The sequence below is a fragment of the Buteo buteo genome, chromosome 26 (assembly GCF_964188355.1).
Source record: "Buteo buteo chromosome 26, bButBut1.hap1.1, whole genome shotgun sequence".
Lineage (NCBI taxonomy): Eukaryota > Metazoa > Chordata > Aves > Accipitriformes > Accipitridae > Buteo > Buteo buteo.
This window is the reverse complement of record NC_134196.1, coordinates 8,238,523-8,265,014: the sequence shown is the minus strand read 5'-3', so window position 1 is coordinate 8,265,014 and position 26,492 is coordinate 8,238,523. Positions and strand designations below refer to the sequence as shown.

General features: G+C 35.9%; 1 protein-coding gene across 1 annotated transcript in view; it reads right to left on the bottom strand.

Moving 5' to 3' along the window:
* Positions 1 to 26,492, bottom strand: part of SLC6A15 (solute carrier family 6 member 15) — a 38,137-nt gene that overhangs the window by 4,298 nt on the left and 7,347 nt on the right. The window contains exons 2-10 of the mRNA XM_075057713.1: positions 22,609 to 23,090; positions 13,732 to 13,889; positions 13,093 to 13,219; positions 11,019 to 11,200; positions 9,605 to 9,715; positions 5,825 to 6,066; positions 5,523 to 5,715; positions 4,154 to 4,346; positions 1,222 to 1,381 (exon numbers count right to left, since the gene is read on the bottom strand). Coding sequence (XP_074913814.1) covers positions 1,222 to 1,381; positions 4,154 to 4,346; positions 5,523 to 5,715; positions 5,825 to 6,066; positions 9,605 to 9,715; positions 11,019 to 11,200; positions 13,093 to 13,219; positions 13,732 to 13,889; positions 22,609 to 22,897 — 1,655 coding nt within the window. The 5' untranslated portion in view covers positions 22,898 to 23,090. The remainder of the gene's footprint in view (positions 1 to 1,221; positions 1,382 to 4,153; positions 4,347 to 5,522; positions 5,716 to 5,824; positions 6,067 to 9,604; positions 9,716 to 11,018; positions 11,201 to 13,092; positions 13,220 to 13,731; positions 13,890 to 22,608; positions 23,091 to 26,492) is intronic.

The window sequence follows — 26,492 nt, the reverse complement described above, 5'->3', positions numbered from 1 at the left end:
CCATATTTTATGCTATGCCTAAACACCAGCTTCCTCACAAGTAAGTTGCTGACTTTTGGCATGTCTACCTCCCTTCACAGTGGAACTCTACCTGACTGGACATTATCAACCTGATAACCAGGTCATCTGTTTTATTTTTTGTTTGCATGTGTAAAAACATCTATATGGTGGTGTTTTCATGTATAATCCTATAATTGATCACATAGACATGTGGCCCGAGTGGGAATTCTCCCTTAATAAGTAGACCAGGCACTACTTGTGTAGACCAGAAACAATGTCTGGAAACAATAAAATTAAATTTTCTTATTATAGTTTTATTTCATTATGGCAAGGGACTGGCTGATTTCTCGGATCGAACAAGTAAAAAGTCAAATGAAAAACCACCCATTCTATGTCACCCTTTGTACATGCAAAGGAATCACAGATGTTTAAATTACCTCAACATGCCAGTATAGCATACTCTGTTTTATCTGTGGATGCAATGAGTTATTTTTTATACAAACTCTCCCATTCCTTAAGTGTGGCACCAATTCTGGTAATTTCATTCATAAGATGTAAAAAAACTAGAGGGACTTGACTGCCTTTTCTCTTCAGCCATCACTGATAGAAGGTCACTTAACTTCACTGTCAATGGTGCTGCTTCCAAGTAAATTTTGACCCTGTTCTTTGCTATCATTTCCTCTATTTCCTCTCTCACAACTAATGCAAAGAACGATTAATTGCTACAACACTGCAAACTAAATCTAGTTCATAAACCGAAACTTTCTTATTGTTACTGCCATTAGTTTGCTTTGTTCCTTTCTCAGGCTGCCTGGAATACTGCAGATCCATTCAGAATACTCATCCTCAACTGCTGCTTAGACCATGATTATTACTTCCTGAAATCTTTCTCTTGCTGTCTTATTTCAATAAAAAAATTTCTCATACTTGCATAACCAGCCTCCTTTCTAACCCTCTAATTTAATGTCTTTTACTGCATACTCCTCTCTTTGGATCTGTTGCAATCGCTCCTTGGGTTTCACTACACTGTCCTGATGCAGTATATCTTGCTCCAAACCTGTTCTTAAAACCAGACAAGATTCATGTCCAGATTGACTCACTTTCTACTTACTTGTATTTATGTGTACATTGCAAATACTTAGGGCAATATAACTAATATAGTAATAATTATTGTAATGAATACTGTTAATATGGACAGGGAGATACATTTCCTTCACTTACTTGTCTATTCCATAGATTCGGGTGACTGCAATATTCTCCAAAATGACCACAATAAGCAGGGGGAGAGTAGCCGAGTAGTCATCAAACATCGTCACAAAATAATTTCCAGAGCGCTGCACAAAGATCAGGCCAATAAAAAATGCTACCAAGCAGCAGATGACTGGAATAAAGGACAGAAATGTGAGCTGTAATTATGACAAAGTTCCATAGACAAAGAGGAAATAAAGACAGTTCAAAATAGCAAAGATCTGCTTTAGCTCATTATTTCATATAAACAAAGTTGGTAACATTTTACTTTTTAGGGGGTCTCACTTTTAAGAATATTAGAAATCCCACCTACTCCCTACATAACAGAAAAGTTATAATATTATAATTACTGGAATTGCCATATTACAGGACTCCTGATTAAGCAGCAGAGATTAATCAAGTGACTATTTCTCATTGAACTTTTAACTTGATGTGAATGCAAGGCTAAAATAAACAGAACCGGTAACCTAAACATCATACATCATGTTACTTGGTCACTAGATCACTTTTGGGAATTTAGATGTGAAAAGAAGCAAAGTTTCAGACTATGAGTCTAAAAAATATAAAAGCTGACTAGACTTCCCCTAAAAGATCATTCACGGCATGCAGTTCCATTAGGATCTGACTAAATGTATTGGTGCACTAAGCAACAACATTTCTACCCCTTCTTTTGTTTAGGGACAACCTGAAATATATTTCCTGAATGTTTGATCCTGCATAATGAATCTCAATACAATTTTTTTCCTACTAAATTCATCGAGAATAGGACTGAATGCCTAAGTAGCCATAAAATAAGTCAAATGTCAATAAATTGTTAAATCAATTGTATGTTGAGCAGCAGTAAGACTGATTCTCCCACTTAAAGTGCCTCCCCCCACCCCGGGAACTTAGGCTAATGATACACCTAAGCAGTCCAAAATTAGGTGAAATGAATCTGAGCCAAAATATAAAATATCCTTACAGAATATACTTATTGCATAAATCCCAGATAATCAATTAGTATTGATTATAGTAGTGAAAGGAAGACAATGACACTTTTAAAAATACTGTGGTAGAAGACCAATCACTTTTTTCAACCTTGTAGGAACTATTGTTATAATGACTTTCAGAGAATAGAATTAAAAAGATCATTACAAATCGATGTGAATTCCTAATGCAAGATAACAAAACCAAAAGAACACAGATAAAATCTCCTCGACCCAAGTCTCTCTTTTCACACTGAGTTTTATTACTAACCCTGAGAAAAGAATTAGACCACCAGAACGGTGTGTATGTGAATTTAGAAATCCTTGCTATTCTTATGTTCTCCCATTGTATCTTACCATTACACCGCAAAACCATGCATCTTTAGTTGTAAACTAACGCTCTGGTAGGTATGCCCATAACCCAGCACATACACATGCAGACTCCTACTTGGAAATACTTGAACGCAAAATTACTTAAAGCACATGAGTTGGTTTCCCTGAACTCAAGACAGACTGAACTGGAACCATAGTGCAAAAAGTTGCAAATATGCTCATCCACTTCTGTAAAGGATTTGTGGGTTTTAAGCACAAACTCCAGTGCAGGCATAATCCTTGTTAAATCCCACTGATACTGCATGAAGTATAACCCAGGCATTTTAATTTTATAAGTTAATTATAAAAACACCACATCAAGTTGTAATCCTTTGAGTACAACTGAGTTTAGCAAAAATCATGCATGCATACCACTCAAAAAAATTACAAGAGAAAGGCAGTTCCTGAATATTCCTTTATCTTAATAGGGTTTTTTGTCAAATGCACTAACAAGGAATTACTGTAAAATGCTCCAATAATACAGAAGTAATGACTATATATCATAGTATTTGCATATATACTTAGGAAGAACAGCTAATTTCTAAATGTCACAGTGGTTATTCAGTAAGAATTTAAGAGCTGATTAAAAAAACCTCAGAAAACCCAAACAAGTGCTCAATACGTTAGGACTTCTGAAAAATCATTTGATTTATCTTTATGAAGAATTTTATTCTTAGAGCTAGCAAAGCAAAAAAATACATGTTTTCTGTTAAATACTACTTATTACCTAAGTAAAGAAAAGCAGTCAGGAAAATGCAGTGCTCTGCTGCATCATGGGGTAAACTCTTAAAAAAATATATTTTTATTTCCTTCATAGAGCTAGATAATGCTAAAGCAGCTTACTATATTTTTTATTTTCTATCCTTCCTGTCACAGATATTGATACAAAATCTGAATTTGTGCATAACACATCAAGTCCCTTGAAGCTGTCCTGAGGATTTTCGGAAACCTAACTTTCACACTTTATGATGATGTTCTATCTCAAAAAGAGAAATTGCTACAAGATCATCAGAGCTACATGAACAGGTTACACTTCAAATAACTTTGGGCATTTAAATAAAATAAAAGAGACATCTTGTTTAACACCCTTTCCACATTCAACTGGGAAAAATATGTTCTTCCAGAGAGTAACTTACTGATTTTTAACATAATAAACATTTAATCATAAATTAAGATTTCATTTGGCCTACTTAGGAATAATTTGTAGTAATTTGCAATGTATTTTCATTCCTTCATTTCCCTTTGTTTCCCTGATGAGTGACACAGGCTGGAAAGGAAAGTATTCTGGAAGAACTCAGAAGGACTGACCATACAGTAACCTGTAACAAAAATCCTCCATTAAAATTTAAGTTCTAGGATGTTCCTGCTCTTGTAACATTCAAGAAAAGGTTTTACTTGCAGATGTTAATGTGCCTGTGCATGGAAGTACAGTCTGAAATACAGTGATTTACTGCTCTGTAAAATGTCAGCACTGAAAACTTTCATGTCAAAAAACAAGACTTCATGCTCTCCAAAAGAAAAAAATTAGCTTACTGCTCTAGTGAAGAAAGAAAGTTTGTGCCACTCACCAGTAAGAATTTCCTTCCTGACTTTGAAGGTATCAACAATGGGTGTGATAATGCCTTCAATGGTTCCAAACATACTTCCAAGTCCCAAATTTACCAACATGAGGAAGAACATGACTGACCAGAAGGGAGAAGCAGGGAAGTGGGTCATTGCTTCTGTAAAGGCAATAAAAGCTAAACCAGTTCCTTGAACCGCCTGTCAGTGAGAAAAAAATCCACATTGTTATTCATGGACAGTACTTTTTTTGTAGTGTGACAGTCTGACTTTGTGTTCATGCAATGTCATTGATTACATCTTGAAGGCAGAGTGGGAAGCTGCTATCTAACATGTGATTCTTCCAAGCCTGCAAACTTAATTAATACTATTTACTGAAATACTGGATCTGGCTGAGAATCTGTAAGTTGATTGATATTAACAACACACTTCTTTCATAGAATACCAGGTTGGAAGGTACCTCAAGGATCATCTGGTCCAACCTTTTTTGGCAAGCCAAATCTTAAAAGGGTCCAATGTTGGGGAATCCACCACTTCCCTGCAGAGATTATTCCAATGGCTGATTGTTTTCATTGTGAAAAATTTTCCTCTTGTGCCCAGTCAGAACTTCTTTCTCCCTTTCATTGATAATTTTGCATGAGATCTATTATTATACAGGACTGCTACAAAATACACTCTGTCTTCTCCAGCAAGTATATAAAGGACTTCCATGTCTATACCTATGGTTTCAAATTTAAATGGCAGGAATAGTACAGAAACTTTTAATGTCTAAGTTACCGATTTGACATTTTAGTTTCAGATGCTGGTGCAACTATATAAAGGTCAGTGTTTAAAACTGGAAGTCCCTCTGAAAAAAGCTAGAAAAATGTCTTTTCTTTTACAGATCTGGCTTACTGTAAAGATTTCAAACCAGGATGATATTCATTAAATAATTATCTAATAAGTAAAGATTAACTTTCTTACTTTCTCGTGAAGTAGTATTTATACTTAATAACTGTATCTTAACATTGGAAGACATCGTAGTTTGAAACGTTGAAGAGGTACACCTCTGTTTAGTCTTTGGAAAAATCCTCATGCTCAACTCTTCTAAAAACCAGAACTTTAAAAACTTACCACCTCCTGAGGAGAGTGATATAATGATCAAAATGTTTTACATATCAGTGAAGACTGTATGAATACATCAGACCCAAAAGTCCTCAGGTGAGCTGGAATGCAACCCCGCACAGAACCATGTTTTCATATGGATCTCTATAGATGCACTGCACATAGGTAGACTGCACTGATACTCTGTGTAAGTATACTTCACAGTTTATTTCAGGCTTACAAATATTCATCTGTTCATAACCTTTGTATTTAAGACTTACTTATTACTCTCACCTTGTTAAGTTCATCTTCAATTTGACAAGATTTCAGACCGAGAGAATCAAACTCTTCTTCTTTAACTTTCTGAATAATGTCATAAACTAAATTGTAATCTTCTGCTGTAATGCTTGAGAAATTGATATGATGTGGGATCATATCCTGGCTCAGATTGCCTATTTTCAAAAGTTTTAAAATCTTCTCTGAATTTCTGTAAAACACAATAAAACAGAGAAGTCAAACTCAGTGATCTGTGTTAATTCATAAATGAAATATACCATAAAAATAATAGTAATAAAAAAAGAAATGGATATTCATACTGGATAACACATTTTTCATTTATGATATTTGCTTTGAAGCCCAGAACTGCAAACACCACCAAAGTTGCCAGCACAGAAGTGAAAAAATTGATGAAGGACACCAGTACAGCATCAAAATGGCAGTTGTTGTCTCTCTTGTTGTAGCTTGAAAAGGCAATGACTCCACCAAATCCAAGCCCTAAGGCAAAGAACACCTGAGTAGCAGCTTCTCTCCAGACCTTGGGCTCCAGCATAATTTCAAGCTGTTTGAAATTAGATATAATATATGTCAGCTATAAAATGCATTTCTATTATATGAAAAGACAACAGAAAAAAAAAACAGGAATAAAATCTATATCATAAAATGCTAATTCTCCACTACAAATGTATTTTCATTATGACAAAATGAAAGCTGAATGTGACACCTAAAGTTGAGCGAACTTATGGCCAGAATTTCTATTTATTTTACAATATAATCCTTAAAGAGAAACATGCTATACAGTATGTTCCCAACAATGAGACACTACTGGAGCTATATGATAATGAGAAATGAGAGAGGACTTTTTTTTTTTTTTTTTTTTTTTTTTTTTTACAGTATTTACTGTCTTTTTTTTTTTACAGTGTATGTATTGATGTCGTTAGAATTAAGATGTATTTGGGGATGATCAATCCTCTTGTAAATGCAATAAGTATGTTAAAAGTTGCTTTGTTGTTACTCTTAAAAATCAAAAGTGAACATGAGATACACATGCTTATATGGAATTCTATTACATGCAAATATGTAAAGCAAAATGCAACACATGAAATAAACTCTGGCCACCACAGTCTGTATAGTCCACAAGTCAAATCTCCCTTAAGCCAGGTGTCTTGAACTTACCCTAAGTTAAATGGGTCATGTATCTGAGAGACAAGTAAGCCTTTTATCAAAAAATTGAACTGTATTGCTCATTCAGATGACCATATTTCAAGAAATATCTTTGTTACGAAGTTATGAGTCATTAACTGTCTACCTCAGATTTTTCTAGATACTGAATCATAAAAAAGAAGTACATGTGTAATTTAAACATTAGATTTTCTCAAGTTGATTCAGGGCCTCCATTCATTTGACAGTGAAAGACCTTACACCTGTGCATGTTGATTTATTTTTTTTTTAAACCCTAGGCTTATTGAAAACAGTAAAACTAACAAGCATCAGCATAGATGCCAGCATCATTAGACTGACCATCTCACTCTGAGGAAAAAAAAATCTGCTATTGTTATGAAAAAAATTTTGAAAAATTTTCCAGTTCCCCATAAAGGTATATTTGTTATAGATAGGTAGCAGATACCTTTGTTATTCATTTATATATAGCTAAAATACAATATATTGGGGGGGGAGGTATTTATGACAATAAACTTGTTCCTGACTTATAATTTTTGTTGTAATTACAATGCACAAGTAGCTATCGCCCATATCACACGGTCATGCTACAGCTTCTCCACTAGAGTGAGCTAGAGGAACAGTTTTAATTTGACCAAATCTGTAAATGCTTCAAGCATCGGAACACTTCTCGCTTCCTGCAATATATCATTTGGTATCATCAAAGGTAGTACGTTCTCAGATACACCTTGCCTAGAATTTCAAAATAAACTTGTAATTGATTTGCTATTATAACATATTTTCTGTGAAATTTTGGGGGCTCTGTATTTAAGCTTCATACAGTCCTACAGTTTCATTGCAGTAGTTGACTTGAGCAGGCTTTTCATATACCTTTCTTTAGATTTTTCATTAAGATTATTATTTAGAATTTCTGCTTTGTTCATCAACCATGCCAAACAGAGAAATTCTCCCCTTCTTCATTAGCCCTGTGCTCTCACACCTGCACTGATGTGTGCCAGTTCTCTGCTGTGCTGACACAGCTCTTCTGTGGGAATGTGTTGTGATCATCCCTGGTCAAAATATGGTCATTTGCTGAACTTGTCGAGGCTGAAAAGATGTTTCCCCCTCTCCTCTCATGTCCACGTACCTGGATAATTTTCAACCTAGATCAGTTCAGCAAACCTTTTTACAGTCTGCCTACCCAAATAAACTGTTAGCACAATGGAGCAAATGGAAACAACAACAGGTGGGGGAGTCTGAATTCCTTCAGGTAGTTTCATACAAACCTACAGTCCAAATCAGTGCTCAAGTACAGAAACAATCAGAGATCATAATGAAAATACTTTTCAAGGTTTATATTCACATATACTGTGTGTGACATACAGGCCTCCTAACCTCAAATTTAAACCACAACTTAAATTTTTAGATACAGAACTGGAAACCAGTAGAAGAAATTAAAAACGTTTTTTCTTTCAAGATCATTTATCTGAACACCTGAAACAACTGTATAATTAAGTTGTAACATAACTATAAAGTAAGCATCAGCTGCAACTTATTTTAGGTCTAACTCATGAAAGATGAAGTAGTGAACAGTGCACACAGGTGTTGCTATTCAAGGGGAGTTTCAGTGTTTACTTTCCCTCAGTATCTAGTGGTACATCTCTAGTAAAGAAAGGATTAACACTGTGGTTGAGAAACCAGATTATAACTTCAAGAGGTCTGTATTCCATCTCTGCTACAGACTTCCTCTTCATCAGTAAGCATTATGTTACTCTGTTCCTCAGATTTCCCAAATTTGCCTGAGCAGCTTGCAAGGTCCTGCAGAGCCTCGTCCCTCTAAAGCAGTGACAGCAAGTGAAGCAGAGCACAACTGCATATCACAATGCAAGAAATAAGAATGTGATAGCTAACAAAAGTCATTTTTATAGGATGACAGTTCTCCACAGGCTCAAAACACCTGGAATCAAAACAACTGACAACACCCTGTCATCTGGCATTAGCCACTATGTGCATTGATTTTATTCATCTTATTATTTGGCTTTCATTTTCGAAACATCAGTCCTGTTCTGCTCAACTGTATTATGAAATGGACTTCTTGGAAAGTCCATTTCAAAATACAGTAAGAAGCCCAGCATTATGCATTCCTGAGTATGGCTCTGACTACTCAAACATGCTGTTCCTGTAGTTCAGATACAGTTACAAGCATCTGAGATGGGTGTGCGTAGAATTTAGATCTTCAGGCTAAACAATGTTTTGCAACATCCCTTCTCACCTCCGTAGTTAGAAAATCTAAAGTTATGTGAGACACATCCCAGTAAAAATGTTAACAGCAAAAAATGTATGCTTAGCCCTGCTGCTATCTTGGCATGACAACCATAAGAAACATGGTAAGGAAAGTTTGGTGAGTACTTACACTACTTTAGTATTAAAAACAGGTCTCCTTTACTTCGGGCTACTATGCAAACAGCATTAATTTATTTCTAAAAAGGAATAAATTTGTCCTCTTTCAAAAGGGACAAGTTATGTAAAGCCATGACAGCATTCAAGGTAAGGCATTTCACTGTGACATCCCAGAACTAGGCATTTCAATCCTAGAGAATGGTAAGAGTTAAGATTCACTTCTTTTTTTAGTATCTGGAGCTCTCTAAATATCCTGAATCCTGTAAATAGCACTTTCAGTTGCTTAGCTTTGTAAAGGCATCTAACTCTGGGAACCCTTCACCTAAGGGAGGTAACTCTGCACAGACCCTTGGAACACTTAGCACCTTTGGACCTTAGGGCTTGATATTGTGCCACTGAGGTCAACGACAACTTTGCAATTTAACCAAACAGAAATATGGCCAAATGTTCTAGGAAGACAATAAGCTTAAATGAGAGCATTCATAAATGGTCAAATTGCCACTGAAACTTTAATACACTGCAAACAGAAATTAAGCACATACCTTTGGTGTGAACATGTGACGAATTCCATCCACTGACCCATTAAGGAGCAGTCCTCTGATCAGAAAGCATAGAAGTACCACATAAGGAAAAAGGGAACTAAAATACATGATCTGGAAAACATTAAGAAGAAATTTAACATGACATCCAGGGACTTTATTTTCAATAGCTTCATTCACTACTCAGTATCTTTTGGATATATATCTGAATTGATAATCATATGCTCTAAGAAATATGCAGCACTCTTCCCATTCCTCTTGTCTCTGCAGAAGAAAGCAAAATCACATGACTCTAAAATAAATTCTGTATTGTATTAAAACAATACGGTCGCCATTGTGTTGACTAACTGATAACACACTGCTGGGCTCCCAGGGAAATTCAGTGTGAATTCAATGAGATGACAAGGACAGAAGCAGACTGTTTTAGAAATGCTTCATTTTACAAATGCACTTTAATTCAAGTACATAGTACGGTAAAGATACGCAGCATGAAAAGAAACTCATTCTGTCTTCAGAAGGAGAGAAGACAAGAGTCAATGGAAAGTATATAACCAATGGATTCAAATCACTAAGTAATGCTTACTAATTATTTTGGGGGGGGGGCAGTAATCAAATACAATCTTTCATGCTTCATCATTGAAAAGCAAATCAATTCTGTACTTCAAAGTTTAGTAAAAGGATTCTCTCACTAAACTTGCTAGTTGTTTCTTTAACTGAAATACACTAAAGAGGTCACAGAAATTTCCGCCTCAGTGCCAAACCTCTTAATAGCAACGAATTTTGCTATGAGATTATTTTTCATCTGAAAATCCCACTGAGATGAACAGAGCTAGCAAATCATTCACTAGCCAATCCAGCTGGCTGCATGGAAAGGAAAGAAGATAAGGTGACGCACTCAGATGCAAAGGGATGGTTAGTCATTAGTCAAAAGAAACAATCCAAAATCCTGAAAAGCAGCTGTGTTCATGTCAGAATGACATGTAACAATAAATGACAGTTACAATAGTAACAAACAATGACAGTAACAATAAAAAGAAAAATGGCAAGGCATTTCAAGGGCCTGGGTGCACTGCAAACATACTGTGAGTATACATGGAAACAGAACACACAGACTTAATGCTGCACAATAAAGCTGAGGTACAGTTACTTGCAACAGTTACGTTGATGAGAACAGAAATTATTCTTCTTCAGATCTCAATTCCCACTAAATTACTACAATTCCCACTAAAATTACCACAATTTTAATGCTTAACTACTAACATTCCTCTACTTGAGATTATACAAATAATGGGGTGAGTCACAGCTTCTAACCTGCTCCTACAGATTTCATGAGAGAGTAAGCGGAGGTGTGGTGAACAAAAATGTCGTGAAATGTTTCAAAGTAAAACACTGTCATTTAGGGAAACAGTATACTCACTTTGCCTGAAGACTGAATGCCTTTGATCATGGCTAGGCATACCATGACCCAGGCAGCCAGCAAGCAGATAGTCATCTTCCAATTTAAACCCCCGCTCTCTGACAAAGAGCTGGAAATATTCAGTGCTTCTCTATACCAGTAATAAGTGGTTGCAGAACTTTTTTCACACTCTGGCTCCACAACTGTCAAGAGATGTTAGCAAGTAAAGAATGGGTTCAGGACAGAAGTATTTTCCCAACATTTCATAACAATGTTCTACCAATTCTTAATGTTTGCAATTGTGCCATCATCATTTACTGAGAAACTAAACTCACAAAGACCCTTAAGACATTGTCTAAAAGAAAAAGTGACTGCCATCGGTGAAAGGTTCTGGATATATCTTCTTAAAACACCCTTTTGGGATATTGTATTCGTCTACATATGGTCAATCCGAGTCCTAGGCGGAATTTTTTTTTTTCACTTAAGTACTAAACAGTAGGCAGGCCTAGATGAAGACATACATTCCATTTATCACATGTAAGATTAGATTACCTACATATGATACTGTGATTTATATACTATGGAAAGTATCTCTCTGAAATTGAACGCAATTTTCAAAATACACGGAAAATAAATTCTCAACTATATCTGCTTTGTTATGACACTCAAATCAACAGGCACTTTATTACTATTATAAATGATAAAATAATAACATAATGATACCAAAGTGATGAGAAAAGGAAAAAAAGGCTCCTACACAGCTATGCTAAATGGAAGTTGGCTGTATGTATTCCATAAGTGATTTTTTTATTATACTGTAATTCTGTTTTACTCACGTTACCAAACAGTTTCAGAAACTGCGTGCATCCAGACATACAGCACATATAAATAGAAAGAATCCTTTGAAGAAAAAATTTACTTAACTTTTCTATAAATTATTTATATCTGACAATCAATCATATCTCTAAGCTAGGTCCTGAGTCGAGGTAATTAATGAAAAGAAGGGAAAAATATACTAATTTTAAGAAACCTAACACAGGTGTCAGACCTTCACTGAAATAAACCATCAATTTGACTGTTACCAAATATAATACCTTTCTTTGTTTAAGCTTAGTTCAGGTGACCTCTGCTGAAGTTAGGCTGACACACTATATCTTAGTATTTAGGCAGGATAAGGGTATGTAAACAACCACTGTGACTCAATTAATGCACAATAGCTTGTGGAATACAGTCGATTTGACTGTGTGCCAGCATTCACAAATACTGATTATTTCAAACAACTGAAGCAAGCAACTCTGGCAAAGACACTATAAAAATGTCATACAACTTTTCAAATGTCCCTGGTTATGTTCTTTATTAAAGGGGTAAAAAAAAAAAACAAACCGCAAAAGGTAATTAAAGAAAATTTAGGATTTGAAATAAAAAGAAAATAAAAGAAATATTTCATATTTCAGCAGCAAGGATAATGCAAAGTGTGTAACTATTACAACATAACCAAAACCAAGGGATAAGGAACTTCTAATGCTGCTGTATAATATGTCCATGTGAGACCATCTCATTATAGCAACAAACCAATGACCAAGTATCTCATTTCTATTGGTTTACAAAGCAAACAATGCTTTTATCACGTGCATTTCATTGAGGTTTACAGTTTTCCATTTTCTGCTTTGTTAGTAACGCAACACTTTTTGCTTTTTCGCCAGGAAATATCCTACTAATTGAAATGTAGAAATATCCTTGTTCCACCTTTGTTTTTCACCAAGTAAGCATAAAAAGCAGTATCAACATCAGAAAAAAAAGTAATCAGATTTTTTTTTCTGAAACACATTAAATAGTACTCTCCTAATTCCACTACTCTTTAAAATGCTGTTGACAGTGATGATCCTTTCCAAATACAGTGTATTTATCTTATATTAGGTTTCTGTTGTATTTTTTTCCAAGTATTATGACATCTTATTAAGATTGAAAACCAGCTTTCCATACAACACTTTTTCCCACAATTATCTCTTTGAAATGTATTTTTTCTCCTTTTTGTTTGAAAATCTCAAATTTTACATATTTTATTTGATTTTTAAGAACATTAATATAGACTTACACGTATGAGATGTATTTTTAACTAAAGGACACTGGTCCCATGGTAATGGATGCTGAAAAGACTGGGAAAAGTAAAACAGACTCCATCCAATAATGACATTGTAGTACAGGGCCACAAAGAAACACACCTGTTAAGAAAACAAACAAACAAACAAAGAAAACACAGATCAAAATGTTACATTTATTAACAACATTTGTAAATTTAAAAAAAAAAATCCCTACTGAACTTCTGCATATTTCTGCACATCAGCCACTGAACGTAATTTTAACTAAAATATATCAGAATAAGAACTGAATGGCTTGCCCCATTAGAGCACCTGATAGTTTCTAAATTTTCCACTTTTCTCTGTATTTTATCATGTGTAACACCTATACTTTTATAGTCCTTTTTTTCTCCAGAAGACTACTCTGTTCCCTAGTTCCTAGTTTCAAAAGAATCACAAATGCAAGTTGACTGGTTTTACAGACACTTCTATATCAACATTTTTTAATGTACTAATTTAACTTTTAAGATCGTCCAGAACATTGTAAACTGACCTTGACACCCAGCTACAAATCAGTGGCCTTTCCCTGCAGCAGAACAAAAAGTCTAAATCATACAGACTGAAAGCAAACCACACAATTAATGTTAAAAACTTACTACGCAGCTTGCAAATCCAATTCCTCCAAGTTTGGGACTGATATAATTCCACACGCCAATACTCCCTCGGCGGATTCTCTGCCCCACAGCAAGCTCCAAGAAAAAGAGTGGAATTCCTATTATCAGTAGCAAGATTAAGTATGGCACAAGATAGGCACCTGTGCAAAGAAAAAAGTATAAATCAGAGTGAGTGGAAGAAGGGTCGAACTCAACACATCAAATGCAAAACCTAATAGCTTCAAGTTTGAATTAGTGTCATTCACTGCAAAGTTTTTTTGATCGCATGCAAAGAGTAATTTTACCTGAATCTTGGCCACACTTCTTGTAAGGTATGAAACACCCAGAGACAGTGAATTTCTAAAGCACTCTAACAAACATTACTGAAGTCAGTTGTTATCTAACCTAGTTGTTCACTTGTGTGAAATTTCAGGCATTTGATCAAACTTTTTAGAAATACAGTGAGGCAATCAGGAACTGAATCAACATTTCTTAACAAACTCTACACCTTGACTTGTAACAGAGCAGCAAGACTGAATTTATAAAAGAAATATAGAAAATACTGTGCATACAACATTCCAAATTTCATCCAATCTTACACAGTTTCAGAAGATCGTCTGCTGAGTTCTCCATGTGCACCTCAGATACTCAGAAAGGGGATTTCACAATATACAGAATAATGATTCTACCCAGCTAAGCAAGAAAACTGTGTCAGCCCACTTCTACCAGGCTCCAGACAGAGACTACAGACTTGAGGTGGAAATGAAATGGAGTGTTGTAAATCTAGATCTTGCAGTACTCACAAACTCCCCGTAAAGACATATTTGAAAACGCAACTGTTACTTCACCTTTAATACATATATATAAAAAACACAATTCCTTTTTTCAAGGTCTTATTGCCAGGAAGTGGTCATAGACAATTCTAACTTAAGGATGTATCTCCATTTATTTCAGTAAAACTAATGGCAAGCAAATATATCACACACTAAGCACACTGACAAGTTCAGAGCCTAACTTCCTCCTTGATGTTGTTGAGTATTTAGTACTAGAGCTAACAAAACATTTAGGCATCAGCAATTAGCAACATGGCACCTAATTTTCAAATGCATGGCTCTTACACTGCAATATAGAGTACTGTGCTGGCCAACTAACTCAAAGGGCTTAGGACTTTTGATTGCAACCATTGTAAGGCTAAAAAAAAAGCACTTGAGAGATGCAGACTGCAGCATGTCGGAGCAAGCTACAAAGCAAAGATCTGAAGACCTCAGATGCTTAGACTCAGAGCTATTAAGTTGTATAATCAGTCTATTCATCTCTGTGATGAGAGAGAAGCTGAGCAAAGTTCAGAAACCAATCTGGGATTTATCCTCAACTCCAGCTAAGACCTATTTTAAGTTTTTCATCCAGTGTCAAATTTCTAGGGCTTTCTTAGGAGTCTATCAAAATGCATTGTCGTTTGCCTATCCTTAGTAGGCAGCTTATCTCATGCAATACAGTTTATTTTAGAAAAGTTAAACTTTCCTAAACTGTGCAGGAGGTTTCAGATTTTCTGGTACCATTCTTTCCTACTTAGGTCCACTTGCTATTTTGCTCTTCATGAAATACGCACAAATTGGACAAAATCTTCCATTATAAAGACCTTACAAAGATGCTAAGCATGGAGTAACTACAGTCTTGAGTCTAAGAATAGTAGGAAAAAAGACAGAAGAAATAAAATCTGAGAAAACCTACTAGTGGACCAGACAAAGAATATTGATCTTGCTTACCTCACAGTCTACAGGCTATTGTTAGCAATAAAATAGCTCCCTGTGTTTTATTTTCATGACACAATAATATGATACGCAATGGTATTGTTTGAGCAACATTTGGTCAAAACCTATGCCAGGGTCCGAACAACATACTGGTTTTGACGTTACAATACTCCCTTCACAGAGCCAAACATCATGGCCTATCTACCCATTTCAGCACACTACAGAGCATCTACTTAAGTATTATTTCTACTGAGGTAGCAGCTACATTCCCGTTCAGTACTTTGATGTCTCTTATGGTTCATCTTGTACATGCACATAACGGAAAGAACGCGAAGGACTTGCATTCTACTACGAAAAGAGAGACAACAGAGACAGAAGGAAATAAATACGAGGAAAACTGAGGAATAGAGTAACAACCACATTCCAAAATGAGGGTGACTATCTGCCTTAAGAATATGTGAGACGAATAATACCGTTAAATACCCTTGACTTATCATCAACATTCTCTCAAAATTTCTGCAAGACAGAAGTATACTGTTAATTCACACTGTAAATGAGAAGCTTTGGCATCACAATCTTTAAAAATTCGGTCAGACAATTAATTGAAAGCTAACAGTACATAGTGTTTTTAAATCATATAACACTACTTCAAATGATACCTGAGGTCTTAACTAGACAGGTGTTGCATAGCTGAGCAGAGACAAGCTCAAAAAAATTGGGGCCTAAGTGACTTACCCTGTATCCCACTGGATGACTGTACTAGAGCAGGAACTGAACCCAGCTCTTCAGTGTCCCAGTCCACAACCTTAATCACAAGGCTGCAAAGTTAAGCACATGTTTAAAGACTGGGCTGACACGGGTGTTTTACTGTGCAGTATCAATGCAAGTTGCAAGATTTATCAGTTAGATTCAACTAAATGAGTTAAATAAATGTGGTGTTAAATCCACATTACATTATACATGACATAACCCTGTAATTCAACATGGGTAGCCAGCAGTTCACCTCTATACTGCAGGGCTTGTGCAGAGCACCTGAAGCGCTGGTCTTCCGATCATTCAAACCTGGTGAGCTCCTTTCTGATCTTGTGCCCCCCCCAAAAGAAGGATATAATGGCAGATAGTGCACGTGCGAGCTTCAGTGCAATACAGTTTGGACATAGTTGGATTCTACAACTGCGTATCACAGCTGCAAAGGGCTTCTGTGCCCTATAGTCAACATGAAACCACAGCATCTCTGGACAAGTATTTTGTTTCAGCCTTCCCTTGAAGCTAGACATACTTCAAAGAACTGTAAGACATCTTCACTTCACCATAAAACAGAATCACTATGGAAACAGCTCAGCATCTCTCTTATTTGTAAATGCAGGAAAACATAGCTAAGCAGCCTTATGAATATTACAATTCTGCGCGGTTCAGGATCCCCAGGTCCCCTTTCTACATTTTCAAAATTTTTCAGCTGTAAAGACACTTTTTTGCATATTTTGGCCTTAAACATTGGCTTTCTTATTAAAAAACTCATCTCAACTTCATAAGGAAAAAAAAAAATCTAAAAAAACCCCACCCCTCATCCTTCTTCTAGAATGAATGACAAAGATACAAAAGATTTCAGCTGTGCACAGCACTATTTTGATTTCTTAATTTTCTTATTTAACCAAGCACCATAATGGGATACCTGGTAAATTGCCTCTCTTGCATTACAATATGTACTACATTTGGCAACATTATTGATAGAAGTGGAATATTAATATTGGTTTTGATTTTAAGTTCTTATAAATGCTCAGGGGGGTAAAAATAACATAAATGACATGATTCATAGCGATTAAAGAGTTGGAAAATAATTTCAGAAGCAGTAATGCAAGACAATATAACCATTACCATCTTGATACTACAGAAGAACTTTTCTTCTCCTAGCCGTTCTTGATGTAACCTGAAAAAAACAACTTTCCAGATTTGTTTCAACTGCTGCTGTACTAGTTTTTTAGTTAGGTGTCTAGGGTCTGATTTAATTCTTACTCAATGAAGGTGAGATTTACCACTGTTTTGAAGAGACATCCCAGTTCTTATAGCTTACTGGACATTTAATAATAGAAAGCTAGCAAGAACCTAATATTCAGATGAAGACCAACTTATTTTCAATGTTGAATGTTAAAATTTTCAAAGTTATGACAAGTGGGCAACAAAACACTATAGGTTTACAGTCTATTAAGCTCCTACAAGTGAAATTATTTACCATTACAAAATACAAACTGCTTTTACCAGGAAAACTCTGATGAAAGGTTTTATGTTTTGCTGGTAGGTTTGTAGTCTATTATACTGATAGGATAGTCTTCCTGTCACTAGTCTTTCACAGTTTAAGTATGTTCAGGTGTGCCTATTTACAAAACTGTGCTTAAAGGATGAAAATCCCCTTAGTCAATAAGCTTTAAGAAGAACTACACTTGCAAAATAAAAAAAAGACATTTTCAGCACACTGAAGTAAAACTAAATTTTGAATCTGATAATGGTTTAAATCAGAACTCACAAAATAATACTGAAGTCATCAATGAATTCAAGGCACTGATATAAATTATTGATCAAAAGCTAAATAATGAAGCCACTTGCTTTGCTCCCATTCTACTTCTATTAGACAATCGGACTGTAGCTTCTAATGACTACTCAGTCTTTAACAGTTTACATATTATTTCCTCAGCAGTTCTCAGCAATAGCTGCTGTGCTTTTTATAAGACCACAGAACTTAACTGTTCAATCTGCTGGTACTTTAGTATGAAAGCCGGATTACTTAACTGTAAAAACTCATGATGTAACTCTACCCACGTCAATCTTCAAAACATAATGGCAACATAATCTGCTACAGATTTCCCTATGCTGCTCACAGCTTTTATCCATCACTGTTTACCAGTTCTTTTGACTTTTTACGTCACAGAGATATTAAAAAGACTAACCTAAAAAAAAAAAAAAAAAAAATCAGAAAAATTTAGCTAATGCTCATGAAAATGCAACACAAAATCTTTGGGTGTGCTGTACTTTGTAGGCTCCCAGTAACAACTGCAACACCCGAAGCACCTCTTAGATAACTATGTTCACTTGTCTTCATAATAACACTCACTCAAATATCACTTATTTTAGCAGAACAGCTAATTTAGTTTGCTTTTGTTACTTCTAATATGTGAAAGTACCATTTTATTTCTGCTAATCCTAAAGGAAACCAACAACCAAACAGAATAAACTTTAAATAATTCCTTTGTTTGAAAAAAGTGAAAGGTGTGCAAGCTATTCAGCAGTTGATAGCAAGAAGCAGCAGGAAAAAATAGTCTAATTTGTCACTGTTTATTAGCCTCATGGCAAGACTGGATAGACCTGCATGGTTTATTTTTAAGGCTCACTATCATTCATAGGAAACCAAGGCAGCTCTGAAGCTACTGCACACTAACATAGGTTATGAAATTGTTATATAGGAACTGTGCCTACCTGAACAAACACACAGATTTGTCTTGATATAGTAAAGGAGTAATAAATAAACTGTATAGCGTAAAAAATTATAAATATAAAAAACATTTAAAGCTAAGTTCGAGCATACACAGCTCCAGTGCAAATCACCTTTGTCAGGCATCAAGGAAGAAGGTTTTTTTATCTGTTAGGCTGCAAAGAGTAGAAGAGGTGCCTTAAGTGTCAGGTGGGGACTGGGCATTGACTACTGGGGTAAGGAAGACCTGTGGCGAGGACAAAGGTGAAGGAGGCAGAGATCTATAGCCAGTTCCTCAAAACTTTACTGAACACCTTCAGCCCCTCACTCACAGAGCCTAAAACTCCTTTGGGCCCAACCTCTCATCCCAAGTCATGAAAATAAGCACCCTGAAGAGCTCTCAGTCTCCTCCCAACCTCTTTTTTTCTCTTGACACTTCCTGCATTGCAGCTGTATCCCCAATGGGGATCGAAGTTCGTCCAACCTGCACACCAGCCTCTTCTCTCATGACAGACTTTTTTTCTGGGAAAGAACCAAGTGTGAAAGCCAGCAAGAGCTACCCAGCCTAGCTGTAACTTAGTTGAGCATAAAAAAAATACCAGATATTACTCTAAATGCTTATGAATTAAAGCAACGGGAAAAACTGTTAAAGGATCACGAGAAATAAAGCGAAGGAAGTTGTTCTGGTGGTACAGACCAGACCCAGAAACAGAGATTGGAAGGCTACCTATGGACATCCAAGTATCAGTGCAGTGTAGCGATACACGAGTTACCTTTAAAGATGGTATCACAGATACCCCACTGAAGCAGTACAGAGCTCTGAAGTGTTGGCATACCACAGGCTGTAGCCATAAACAAACCCAATCTCTCTAGAAAACAGGGCAGTAAACACCCAATTTCTTCTCTACAAAATCCTCTAATAATATACATCTATTTGGGCTAACTTGTCTGTGTCTTTTCTATTTTTATTTCATCGGTTTTGCTGTTCTTGTCACAGACATTTTAAAAAAAAAACAAAATTGAAGATTACTACATGGTTACGATTTGACCTCTCTTTTACTGGTTGCTCTGGAACACTTAATGTTGGAAGAAACCTGTGAAGGACACTAATGAGTAACTATGGAGTTTTTACTTATTTTTGGTTTAAATTTGAAGTATATTTATTGGTTTACCACTTTTTAATATACTCCCCTCACCTGATGGTATTTGCCAGATGTAAGTTCCTTAAACATGGGGAAGAAAGTGAAAAATGTTTGGACAAAACTGAAGGTGGAGACGTAGCCATATGCTTCATCAAAACAATTCTAATGAAAATCCACAGAAAGGCCATTAAGCTTATACTCAGAGTCTTCAACAGGTATTTATAGTAAAGCTTTCTCATCATAAGACTACAGAACAGTTCTGACACTGATATTTAGTATGGGTTGCATAAAACCACTCTAATTTTACCGAGAATGAAACATGTATGAAATAATATGTATAGCAGAAAACTGCAACATCATATAAAATGTGTGTGGGTTTTCTTATCATGTGTTTGAACTTTTCCCTCCCTCTCCCCCACTATTCTTTTACACATTTGTGAGAATTATCTGTCCATCTGCACACACATATAGAGGCACCAATGTACTTTACACATTTCAATGTTCTGTGTCACCTTTACCATCTTGCATTATGGTTAACTTGAAAACCAAGAAAGCTTTAGCTCTCATGATCACTTGCTTCAATTCGCTAAAATGGTGCAAAATTATTGTTAAAAGCCAAATACAAACTTGTCTCAGCCACGTGCAGAAAACATTATGTCTTCATAGACTATGTTATATATCCAAGTCCCTGCAATCACAGCACAGGTGAGAACATTGAATTTCAACCTGAAATGACTCCATGTTTATTTTTTCGAGTTTGATTAATGAAGTGCCATAATACCTGAAGGTTGGTTTTTGTTTGTTGGGGTTTTTTTTCTAAAATGAGAAATTATTAATTAATTTAATACCTTTATATTTGATCTGAATTAAATTTATACTCACTGGCAGACTAACTTTAAAAGCACCTGACAGTATGAAACCAACAGCCTAAGGAGCATACAAACAGATCTTTTCTGTTGGTTCAAAGGAGAATCCAATGGGCTTGCAAAATTAGTAACTAACTACATTAAACACAGACTTTCAAAAGGGACACAACTACACAAAACAAACTGCTGTAATGTACTATCCTTGAGACATCTTGACACCATACTTAGAATGAAATGATACAGAATATAAACATTTAAATAGCTACACCTTTAACTATGAATCAGTTTGTTTCAAAAATTGTTAATTAACAAATGTATTAATTTTTTCAACTAGTAGTGGTACGTGATCAATTCTACACTGTCTCTAGTAGACTAGATAAGTCTGCCATCCACTGAAAAGCTATGTTTTTTTCAGAAACTACATTCAATGTGGTTTTTTCAGTTAATATTAGTTTCAGATGTAGAAAATTTTAGATTCCACACAAATTATCACAGCAACCACTTAATGACTTTCTCTCCAGAATAAAGGAGAAAAAAAAAAGAGTTAAATGATAGTGAAAAAAAAAAATCTTACAATAACTAGTTATAAAAGAATTTAGACTTTATCCTGGAGAAGGAATATTTGAAAGTATAAACTCCATTTTTACTGCTTCAACTGACTAAGAGAAAACAAATAAAAGTACAGAATTATACTCTGATTATATTCTAGGCTCATTTCTATACTCCTCAATTACATCAGTTTTGTCACTCAACTTTTAAAATCCAGCATGAAGAAAATGTGATTCTTTATTTTCTATTCTGTAGTACAGATTCACTTTTTGTATCATAAAAAGTTGATAGGTTTGTTTTGACTTCAGCTAAGTAATTAGCTACAATAGGATGAACATTAACGTAGTATAGTAGGGTACAGTATAGCATAGGATAAAACACTGATCCTGCATTGTTAGAGGCAGGAAGGTCTCCAGCCTCATACTTCATACTACATTCAAGACCATAGATGGACAGCTAACAAATAAACAGCTTGATGTTATTGTTCTAAGTGAAAGGTAACTTGTTCTTTAGGAAAATAGTTAACCACATAACAGAACAAAACAGATGGATAATTTAAATCATTACATTAAGGGAATACATTATCAGTAAAAAAATCCTTTTTACTCCTACAGTATTTTGTTGTTCTTGCAGAAAGTAAATGGCCTAGGAGCTAAAAGCAATTAAGAAGTAAAGGTGTGAAGCTTAGTGGGTTTATACCAAACACAGCTTTGGTCTTTAAAGTGGATGCAGATTTAATGCCTTGATTTATTGTCCAAGTACTATAAAGAACACTTTAGCACAACAATAGCCAGGTCCTAAATAATGCAACCTCTCCATAAATATGTGTTTTACTTAGCCACTAGTTCAACCACTAGTTAAGGTCATATCAAGAACTCTCTTCCCTAAAAAGAGGAAATGGGAATCTTAAAATAAGCAGCAGATTCTTCTTCTAACAGATGTGTCTCTCCACACAAAAAGAATACGAGTTTTTCCTCATAAGCTCTGGCAGAAATTAAAAGAAAAAGCTGACATGCTGGAGCAGGTTTTACTGTGGATATCTCTGCTAACCCTGAAATCTGAAAGGTTAGCTTCATCATTTAGCTATGACTAGCTATCACAAGACTTACCTCCACCATTTTTCTGACACAGATACGGGAATCGCCACACATTCCCCAATCCCACAGAAAATCCAACTTGTGCCAGAATATACTGGAGTTTGCTGTTCCAAGCAGGTCTTTCATCTTCTACATCTGAGCCTTCTTCAACATCTGCATCTTTTTCTTCCTGGTCATCGACCATAAGTTCACTCTTCTTAAAGGCATCATCTGACGAGTCTTCATTAGAGAGAAGGTCCTTAACTGACTCAATGACCTCATCATCCAGTTCTCTTTTCACTACCTTGCTGTTCTTAGGCATTTGTAATACAAGAAAAACGGTAAGGAAGTAGAGTTCAGCTGAGACAGATGCACAAGCACTGAAGAAAGCTCTCCTTCTTCTTGGCCAAAAATATTGAAGAGATAAGACTGAAGATGGTGCCTGATTAGTCCTTGATACCAGGGAATCAAGAGGAAGGCCTTCTGTTTCTGAACGTTTGTTCTACTGAAAGTATCTGTGAAAAAAATAAAAAAGGATATTGCACCATTATGCAGAAGAAACTTAATTGAGAAATCATATGCTTTGGTTTATCCATTTCTGCTTATCTCAATGATTTGACAAGAGGAGAAAAAGAAAGGGATGTTAAACCAGTTCCAAATTGTAGGAATTAAGTCCACTGTTTGATCTTAAATATTTATGTAGAATATATTTCATTCACTTGCTGAGGGTTTTTTGTTTTGTTTTTTTATTTCCTAAAGACTGATAGGTTAATTGCTCATATTTTGACAGCATAGCAAGATTCTTCTTATCAGGCATAATGGGGTATGCACTTCACATAAAATTTAGGAGCCCAATTCCATTACTTCCCAACTTAATAGCTGTACTTGTTTAAAATATATTTTTAATAAATTCAAAGTAGATTAAGTTTTTCAGACCATTTCAGAAAGTCATGCAGCAATTAAAACTTTGATATACAGGACACATCTAGTGCTTCAAAAGAAAGGGTGACTTATTTTCCTGTATTCTTCATCAAGGAATATATAATCACAATCAAATTTTCAAAGGAGATGTTCATCTCCTATAAGCTTTGATGCTTTAGATAGTTTTTTGTAAATAGGAAATAATTAAACATATCTGAAACATCTGAAAAGCCAGCACCAAATCCATTTAAAAAGTCTGCTGTTTCAAACGTGTATGTACAGACATGAAAATGCCTGCATTTGAATATGTTTTTCTTTAACACAATGAATCACTTAAAAAGACAGACACACTTGCTTGCAGCTGCCATACTGAAGGTAAGCGTAAGATTTTGGGGAGGAATGTTTTTCGAGAAATTCTTCACTAATCACATGGGATAAAACTAGTATGTGCAAAGCCATCTGCACAATTAAGAGTCTTAAAAGGGATTTAGATTATGTGTTAAGCTTCATGAAAACCCTAAAGAGGGAATACACAAGGAGTCTAATCAAGAACTGCTGATGAGAATCAGAAATTACTCCAGAATATGAGACCTTTCAGCTTTTGCCTATGGACTTGCTCCAACATCTGGTGATGAACTTGCACAATAGCTGAGAACTGCAAGGTGTTACTGGACTGTTAGCACAGTAACTGAGAGATCAAGCACCTCACCGCTGCTTCAGTGACAGACCAGAAGGAAAGACGTTAAGCCACTGGAACCCTGCCCACATCTTATCAAGATGAGACTTCACACCAGCAGAACTAAAACCTCTGTCACCACAAGTGCCATCGCCAGCCTCGTGGCCAACAAGACAGGACAATTACCTTTTTCAGTAGTTTCCAAGGATTTGGAAGTTGAACGTCACTCCAGTTGCCTACTAAACTCCACTGTAACCTCTTTTCATTCATTCCCTAGACTCCCGTCACTGCCTTCTCACTTCCCCCCCTGTTACTGCCTCCTCTCAGCAACTCCAGCTCTGGCAGTCAGCCCACATTTTTTAAGCACAGTAGAGCCTACCGGCTTGTGATCTGCTTCACACTCACCACTGTCGCTGGAAGAGTTTAAGTCCTATAAACCTTCTTTCTGACATGCGGTGGAACTAGTATCAGGCCTTGTTTTGACTGATACCAGTTCTTAAAAAAAAAAAAAAATTAAGTGTATGAACTATACACAGAACAGTGTAACAGGGAAAGAGAATTGTTAAGGCAACAGAGAAATCCTAATACTGTATCCTGTATATCTGGGCTAAATGAATGTCTGTTCAGGCCTCTTTTTATCTGCTTTGTCTTTTCGGTTGTAAACTCTTCAAAGGACTACACCCTCTTCTAGTCCATGTATGGTTCAGTAGCTCTTAGCTCTGACAGAGATATCTAGGTAGATCCAGAATGCAAACACCAATAATACATTAAGTTGAAGCATTTAAGCAGTCCTAATGGAGCTTTGGGACTATAAGCCTCAGCATCTGGTACTCCAACCACTAACTTTTAGTCATGTTTCTAACTTTTCTTTTCCTTTTGTTCCACTGATGTAAATTAGAGCAGCTTCTCAGTTCCAGTAATTAGTAGTAAGTTCAGGGAGTACATTAAAATGAAACAACTTTGTCTCTGTATTTAATGTAGCAGCTGCACAAGTGAAACTACATCAGTATTTGTCTGTAGGACTGAAATCCTTCTCTAACTGTAATTAGCAAAAGATATTTTCAGTCAAAAAGGCACAAGCCATCCATTAGTGTTTATTTTAATGTTTTTAAAGGTCATACCTGTATTAATTATTTTAGATATAGTAACTTGCAGGGCAGCAATATGATTATCTGGAGCTCTCACAGATGAGTCAATTCCAACAGAAATTGCATCATTCTGTCCTGTCATGCATTAAACATTGCATTACTACACTTCACAATAAACTGGGCTTGATACTTTTATTCCTAGCACAGTATCATATTAATTTCCCTTTCGTTCACCTTCCATTAAGCAGCATGTTATCCATAGCACTATCACTGTACAGACTTGCAATACTTGCAGGGCTTGAGAAAATGTGGGAGGCATGCTCAGCAGACTGGTGCTTGGTTCTAACAGTACTGGTTTTCTAATTGAGTATGTATCATTGGCCAGACTGCATCAAGGACGCAGGATAGCCCATCAGGGTACATCACAAATCCACAGATGGTCTCCGACTGTCAGATTTAACAACTTCTTCTCTGTGCTAAAGGAGGCAGCACCAAACCAAGGGAGGAGTCCTACCTCAGCAGACACTACCACCAGGTACAAATGTTCAGAGCGTGGTCCCAGCTGCTGTGCACAAGGAGTCTGCCGTTCCATGCTCGCCGCTCCCAAAACACGCTCTAAGACATGCACAGAAGCCTCTCCCTTTGAATCCCAATCAAACTCGTGTGGAAGGTGGATACTGAACTACTCAGCCCAAGCTAGGTCTAGGTACGAATGCTCCCAAGCAAAGACTGAATAAGGAGATACCCACCAGAGTCACTCACCAGCACAGTTCAGCTAAACACGAACCACTGAACAAGCTCTGTTTTTTCTTTTTTTTAATAATGTCAAGGTATTGGACTTCAGCACTTTCACCTACAAAATGCTATTTTAGGTTCCCACATCACTTGGATCTAGTACAATATTGAAGTTCTTCATTAGCATCAAATAGTAATTAGGAAGTATCATGCCAAATTCCATTAAACTGCTCTTTCAGTTAGTTCAACTACTAGCTGCCTTCTACACAGCCTTGTGCAGTAATACAGCATTATGTGAAAGGACCGCTTCTCCCAAGTATCATTAAAAAACCCCTACATAACAAACCACCATATTTACTAATGAACTACAGAATTCAGTATCATAGACTCAGCCACTACTAAAATAATTTTAAACTCCAAGTCCTAAATCTTGTCATGTATTTTAAAATACTACTATACTATACTATTATGAGCACCTTGCATTAAAATTAAAATGT